Source organism: Trypanosoma theileri (assembly GCF_002087225.1).
Source record: "Trypanosoma theileri isolate Edinburgh chromosome Unknown TM35_Tth_30_V1, whole genome shotgun sequence".
Lineage (NCBI taxonomy): Eukaryota > Euglenozoa > Kinetoplastea > Trypanosomatida > Trypanosomatidae > Trypanosoma > Trypanosoma theileri.
Genome location: NW_021639872.1, coordinates 172996 through 180942, shown reverse-complemented (window position 1 = coordinate 180942; position 7947 = coordinate 172996). Strand labels below are relative to the sequence as shown.

The 7947-nt window shown below is 36.2% G+C and overlaps 3 protein-coding genes across 3 annotated transcripts; all 3 read right to left on the bottom strand.

Moving 5' to 3' along the window:
- Positions 1-44: 44 nt before the first annotated feature.
- TM35_000301590 (protein kinase) lies at positions 45-1730 on the bottom strand (the record flags this gene model as incomplete). The annotated part of the gene is made up of 1 exon (XM_029028482.1): positions 45-1730. One exon carries the CDS (start codon positions 1728-1730, stop codon positions 45-47), a length of 1686 nt encoding a protein of 561 aa, XP_028880185.1.
- Positions 1731-2113: 383 nt separating this feature from the next.
- On the bottom strand, positions 2114-4057 carry TM35_000301580 (cytoplasmic tRNA 2-thiolation protein 2; the record flags this gene model as incomplete). The annotated part of the gene is made up of 1 exon (XM_029028481.1): positions 2114-4057. The coding sequence occupies one exon, from the start codon at positions 4055-4057 to the stop codon at positions 2114-2116; it is 1944 nt and encodes a 647-aa protein (XP_028880184.1).
- Positions 4058-5874: 1817 nt separating this feature from the next.
- Positions 5875-7179, bottom strand: TM35_000301570 (uncharacterized protein; the record flags this gene model as incomplete). Its single annotated transcript, XM_029028480.1, has 1 exon — positions 5875-7179. One exon carries the CDS (start codon positions 7177-7179, stop codon positions 5875-5877), a length of 1305 nt encoding a protein of 434 aa, XP_028880183.1.
- Positions 7180-7947: the final 768 nt, after the last annotated feature.

Genomic DNA, 7947 nt, shown 5'->3' with positions numbered 1-7947 from the left:
AGAGAGAGAGAGAGAGGTGAATAATTATTATTGTTGGTAGATCATTAATTCTCCTCTTTATTATTATAATTCCTCCTATCCTCACTCTTTCTCTGCAGGACTCTAATAAGTTCCTGCACCTCCGGGTGTCTTTCCAGAAAAAGTGACCAAAGAAACTCACGGCCCTTCACTGCTCCTACAATATCACTTGCCTGCACTGCATTTACTTTAGTAGCGGTATCATCTGGATCAATCACTGGTGTATAGCCTTCATTCATAAAGAATGGACTATGAAGAGCTTCTTTAATTGTCATTCGACGATTAGGACTATAACAGAGAAAATTTTCAATTAATTTAATTTCCTCCTCATCTACATCATTATATGGACTTTGAAGAAGATTTCGTAATGTGGATGTCTTTCCAATAAAGCGTTCCTTTTCCACCATTAAGACATCATGAAATACCCTTCGTGTTTCCTGATCTCTATATTGTAAAATATTCTTTACATCCTCATTTGAAAGTTCCCCAAGTACTTGCATAATAGATTGTAATTGATCCATTCCACTACGATGTTTCGTATAAAACAGTGGTCTTCCCATTAACATCTCTGCCGCAATACATCCAATAGACCAAACATCAGCACCATGAAAACTCATTTGATCTACAAATCCAACAGATGCTGGTAAATGTGTGAGTGTTAATGTCTCTGGTGCGGCATACCATTGTGTACAGTTATCTAAATAAGTTTGAAGAATTCCATTCTTTTCAGAAACCGCCGCATCTCGACCTTGACCAAAATCACACACACATGTATTATAATTTCTATCTAACATTATATTTTCTGGTTTAATATCACGATGCATAACTGGACATAAATGCATATATCCCACACCTCGTAATAATTGATAAAGTATAAACATTCGGTATTCACGAGAAAGAGGGTGGAGGACGAGATCTGTATATGGACATCGTAAACATCTACTACTATATAATTTGTTTCCCTCATTACTATCTACAGAATCTGTTACGGTGTTTAATTGAGTTTCTTCTCCAGAATGACTAATACAAATACCACTATTATCATCATTATTATTATCACTATTATTATTATTCTCATCTCCTTCTCCTTTTTCTTCTTTCTTTTCTTCATGTATATTCTTTTCCGATGATAATAATGTGTTATCGTTGTTATTGTTATTGTTATCGTCCTCCACATGAAATACTGTAGATTCCAGCACTTCACGTAAAGTGTAATCCATCTTCTTCATTACAATATAAACACTATCAAAGGTACGTCGAAGATAATCCACAGACTCATACGTCATGGTCTCACATTCACCTAATGGAATAAAGAAATCTGTTGCCGACATTACATTATCATGTTTAAATGCCATCATCAATTGAATCTCGCGAGAAGCACAAAGCCACATTCGTGGTTGATTACGTTCAAACAACTCTCGTAATTTCTTTACCGCAACAGTTGTACATTCATCATACATTTCCTCCCGTTCCTTACCTGTGAGTTCACTATCATGATACCCAGCAGGTGGATCTAATTGAAATTTCTCTACCAATTCATTATCTCTCGCAGCACAGACAAATCCATATGCCCCTTTCGCAAGAGGCGCTAACGCCTCATATCGTGTAGGCAATTCAAACATTTCTGATATCTCTTCACCCTCATGGCGGAATATCATCAAATATCGTTTAGACGCCAATGGATGACGACAAATGCTTTTGTTTAGCGACATTGTTTATATACTATATATATATATATATAAACAAAATGTGGTGCTGGTCTCTATCTAATTATCTCTGAAGAAATACCCACCACCTCCGTTTATATACCGTAAGAAAAGAGAAGTAAAAAAAAAAAAATAGAAAAAAGTACATTGTGCATATAGGTACAGATACAGAGATATATAGATAGAAAGACAGAATGAGAAAATAACAATAATAATAATAATAATAGTAGTAGTATAATCTGTTTTTCTGTTTTTTTAAATATATACCAAGAATACGTACTATTAATCGAGCAGGAAACAACAACAACAACAAACAAACAAACAAACCAGAAGAGCACACATTATTTACTTCTCAGCAGTCAAGTCCTAACATTCATTGTCCCCCCACTTCAAACACCTTCCTTCTTTACATTATCACTATCACTATCATTATCATCTTCATTAAGAAGATAACTCTTCACATCTTCTACACCCAGTCGACGTCGGACCACTCGTGTCTCTCTTCTATTCACATCTTTTTCTTCTTCTGATAAAGCCAATGTGTCCGCTTCTCGCATTAATGACTCCATGCGTACGGCTAAAGAAGAAAACACATTTAATGCACCATTATCTTTTACTTCCACTTCCTGTTGATTTACAGCAGTTAAATTGTAATCATCACTCATCTTTCCACTACTTTCTTCTGTGGAGTTTGGGGAAACTGTAATGATATCATCTGGCATAGATGTGAGGAACTGTAAACACCCATCGCAAAGAAACCGTCGACTCTCAACAGAAAATGATAATGATGATAATGATGATGATTGTTGTTGTTGTTGTTGAGATGAAGGATTATGATTTTCATTTGAGAGTGATGACTGCAGCTTTACAGAGTGTTTCGCATTTATAGGAATAAGACAACCACAAAGAAGACACAATGAATGTGTCTGTTCACTATTCTCCTGCGGTGTAGAATATATATAATAATAATAATAATAATAATAATAATTATTATTATTATTATTATGATTATTATGATTATGATTATTATTCCCACTCCATGCATATCGTGGTGGTTTTTTCAATTTCAACTGTTCAAAGTGATGTTGGGCACTTTTACCAGGAATAACCCGTTTACATTGTTGTTTAGAACTCCCAAGTTGTAAATCCACTTCCACAAGTGAAGGCACTGTCGTGATTTGCAGTTTCATCACGGTATTCAACACATTAAATACACACGTACGGTAAGAAGACATCATTTTTAATACAAAGAGTTCCACTACTCGATAGATGGAATGTAGATTGGTATGTGTACGTAAAGCTGGTGTATATCCATTCCAAATATGTTGGGAATGACAATAAAGAACAACTTCACGTGGAAGTAATGTACGGAGTGGTCGTAATAAAATACATTGGGCCACTAATCCACGATAACTGCTGAGATGAATAATATTTTCACCAGCTCCACAAATAGTTTCTGCTAATGCGGTAACACAACAACGGAGTGCATTCTCACCTGTAATGAGATGATACCAATTACTCTTAGAACTGCTATTATTATTACTATTATTATTATTATTATTATTATTATTATTATTATTATTATTATTATTATTCGTTCCATCTTTTACCTTTTCTTCTTCTTGTTTTTGTTTCTGTTGCCGCCAACGATTAATACAGTCCGCTGCTGCAACTGTGAGGATGCGTTGACGTAGTTTTAAATATAAGAACTCACGGTCTGAAAGGGGAATATGTGGATGATGCAGAAGACTACGAAATAACAACAACTCTCTTGTAGACATATAATCACTATACCGCACGACACACAATTCCTCTTCTGAGAAGAGCGGCATACCAGCGAACTCCCACTGTACACATTGACTGCGTATCATTTCCTCTAATCTATCGAATTGCTCAGCAGTTGCCGCCGCCAAAGACCGCAGCTGCTCACACTCTTCTCCACTATTATTATTATTATTATTATTATTATTATTAATAGATGATAATAATAAAGAAGAAGATGAAGAGAGATGAGGCGGTGGAATAATCATCACAAGTTCATCCTCGCGTAGATGCAGTGGGAGGAATGTAAAGTGCACTTGACCGTCGCCGTGCCGCAGTCGATTCTGCATTCGCAATACACCGAGTTGATGTAATAATGCCATTGAACTGTGCCCACCAGAGACCGCAACGGCCAGCGGCTCTTCACTCGGCATTCCGCAGTGTTTAAATAAATTATCCCGCATTGTTTTTGCACAGTACTCGAGAAAACAGTTGCTGCAGTACGGCTTAGAGGCACCATCACGACTAGAGATAATACCCGGTGATTTCTTACATTTAAAGCACAATAACATGAGATTTATCTTTTCTTTCATATATATATATATATATATATGCTTCCTTTATACCTTGTTCATGATGTGTAATGTTATCCCCACAGATGTGTTGGTAATGTTGGTTGTAATAGATAGAGAAATACCAGCAATAGAAATAGAAAATGAAAAGGAAAAACAATAGAAATAATGAGAAAAAGAAATATAGATATATTAAGAGATACATAAACTCATTTTCATAGAAAAGAATAAGGTATATATATATATATATATATATATATATATAAAGAGATTACAGTCTTCAGCACTATTCGTTCTCTTTTCCAGTGTTGGCTTAACTTACAAAATGGGAGTATGCGAATAATAACGGCACGCACATACTGATGAAACACATTGGGTGAATTGAAATAATAATAACAATAATAATAATAATAATAATAATAATAATAATAATAATAATAAAAAGAAAACGCAAGAGGTATAAATAGGAGAGAGAGAGAGAGAGAGTTCAGAGAATATTAAAGAGTTTAAAAAGAGAGAAGGAAATAGAAAAGAAAAATTAAACAAGAAAGAGAAAAAAAAAAGAAGCATAAGAATAAGAATAAGGAGGGGAAAAACAAACAAACAAAGAAAAACAAAAAGCAAATAGCCTCAAGAAGTAAAGAAGAAGGAAGGGGGAAAAAGAAAAGAAGAGATATTCTCTCAAAATCTCTCTCTCCCCATCCCCTTTACTACCGCCTGATATGATCTTCTCTCTTGTGTACATTGTTTTCTTTCATTAAACTCTCTCTCTCTCTCTCTCTCTCGCATATATATATATATATAAACAACAGTAATAAAAAAAAAAGCCATCAAGTACTCTCTAACTGCATTGGTACATCATTACACATCCATAAATACATGGAGAGAAAAAAAAAAGGAAGGAAATAGAGAGAGAGAGATTGTGAAAGAAAGACTCATTAAAAGATACGTACAAACATACCATACATACATAGATGACATATCTTGCTTTTATTTTTCTGATTTTTTTCCACTTTTATTTTTGTTCCCTCTTTTCTAATTCTTTACTTGCTCTTTTTATATTCACACAGTTCTATTTTCTCTTTCTTTCTCTTTATTACTTTTTATATTTCACTCTTTCTCTCTCTCTCTCTCTCTCTAAAACATAATGGGGTGAAGTGGTGGAAAAAAAAAAAAAAAACGGTTCTAATGAAACGACATTGGAAAGAAAAAAACAAAAAAACAAAAAAACAAAAACAAAACTTTCGGTGAGGTGGTGAACAAACACGATTTACGTGATAATATACGTTTTCTCTTCTTTTATTCCCTTTTTCTTAACATTTTCTCTTTCTCTTTCCCTCTCTACCTTACTGTTCCTGATTGTTATCTTTTCTTTTTTGGTTATTTTTTGTTGTTCTTATCACTACTGTTTGAGTTCTCAGTAGGCACATTTTATAAACATCAATATCTGTTTGTTGGCGGCCCCTCACACCTTACTAACAACAGCGAGAAGAGTAAAAAAAAAAAAAAAAAAAAATGAAACGAAACGCACCCACCCTTTTTTTTTTTTCTTTTTCTTTTTTCTTTCCAGTGCAAAGAAAAAAAAAAAAACAAAATAACTACACAACAATAATTGAATAATAATAACAATAATAATAATACGAACAATATTACACTCATATACAAACCCTACCCCACAAAATAAGCTTGTTCCTTACCCTTTTCATACACCTCTTCTCTTCTCTTCTCTTCTCTTCTCTCTTCCCGAATCACATAAAAGAAAGAAGAAAGAATAAAAAAGAAACCCTTCCATTCCCTTCTCCCCAAATTCCGCCCAATCATAGATTTACGGCATTCCCACCTTGTGCTGGTTTCTTCATTTGAAGAAGATCCTTCTCCGCACCCGTTGTTGTTGTTGTTGCTTTTGTTGTTGTACTATCACTTACAGAGAGATCTGTAGTAGGAGCAGTAACGTTTCCAGCAGTAGTATCTACAGTAGAGGAAGATGAAGAAGATGATGAAGAAGTTATTTTACTTCGCCTTTTACTTTCTTTTCCATCTCCACGTGGTTGCTTCTTTTTCTTTTTCTTAGCTGGTGATCCTACACTCACAGTAGTATTCGTAGTATTAGTAGTAGGATCAACAGTGGTAGAGGCATTCGTTGTTGAGATGCCTACTTTTGGACGGCAGACTTCTTCCTTTACGAGTTGTTTCTCTTTTCCCACACTGACTTTATTCATCCCAACAGCGTCCCCAGTTGTTGAGAGAGATGATCCACATGTTCCCACCACACTACTACCAGTACTACTAGTACCTTTACTACCACTGCCATGGCTAATATTACTACTATTACTATTACTACTATTACAACTATTACTAGTAACATTACTATTACTATTGCTACTCATATAGCTAACACCGCTGCTCACATTACCGGTAGGGTTACGAATCTCTTTCTTTTCTTCCCTTATTACGGCAGCAGAAGCAGAAGCAACAGTGGTAGTGGTAGTCTTTGAAGTACGTTGCGAGAGTGTCATTTGTCTATTGGTCATTCCTTTTTGTGCTGGCGATGATGGTGCAAATCCACTTATTCCTGTTCCAGGCGTAGAGGAACGCATTGTTGCAGAAGTCCCAGAAAGATTCTTCTTCTTTCGGTTACGATTATTATTATTATTACCACTATTGTTGTTGCTGCTGCTGTTATTATTATTATTATTATTATTAGGCTGTGCGTTGATCATTGTATTTGGATTCATCGAACTCGCATAGACGTGTCTTCCACTCACCCCCTGTTCCTGTCCTCCCATCTCCTCTTGTCTACACTTCTTCCGCCTCTGTTGTTGTTGTTGTTGTTGTTGTTGTTGTTTGTGCAGCCGCTGCAGTTCGAGCCGGCGGCGGCGCTGGAGGACGGCCACCGGGTCCTCAATCTCGTGGAGGAGGTGGCGGGGGCAGAGCCGCAGCGACCGCTCGGAGACCTCCGCGGGGGTCATCGCGGCGACGGCGGCGAGCGCCCGGTCGAGGAACTTCCACTCGTCGGCGTGCGTCTCGTACGTCGGCCTCGGCCGCGCATTCCACGGCAGCAGCACCCCGCGGCCGAGGCGGCAGGGCGTGGGGGCCCACAGACAGAGAGACCGCCGCAGCATTCACAGAGGGAGAGTGAAAGGAAGTGAGAGAGTTAATAATAATAATAATAATAATAATAATAATAATAATAATAATAATAATAATGGATAGAGGAGGAGGAGAGAGTGGAAGGTGTGTGTGTGTGTGTGTCTGGGTACGTGAAGGGATCGGTTAACTGGAGTTTTCTTTGGTTCTCCCCTACCGCTCTTTCTCTCTTAGAAATATATATATATATATATATATATATATACTGGCAGGAGTAACTGTATTCCTTTAACGGTGATTGGTTTACTCGCGCTCCTCTCTTGTTTTTTTTTTTTTTTTGTACGTGTATCTATGTGTAGAGCGGATGAAAGTGTCTCGACGCCTTTTTTCTTTTTTGCTCTCCTTCTTATTCCGTTTAATAATAATAAAAAAAAAGAGTTACACACAGAGAGAAACAAACAAAAAAAAAGAAGAAAACAACCACAAATAAGAACCAACTACTACCGCACTACCACTATTAGTACTAGTACTACTACAATTCCCTTCCTTTGGGCAGAAACAATTTAAAAAAAAAAGAAGAGAAAGAAAGAAAAAAGAATAGGAATAAAAACAAAAAGAACAAAAAGACTCGGCAGTGAACTACGAAAGAAAAAAAAAGAAGCAAAAGGAAAAAAAAAGAAAACAATCGGAAAATGGTATAAATAAGCATCAGCATCGCTTCTCCTTTTTTTTTTCACTGTTCGTTTCACATTTCCACTCTATCATCTACACGAACAAAACAAAAAAAAAAAAAAAAAAAAAAA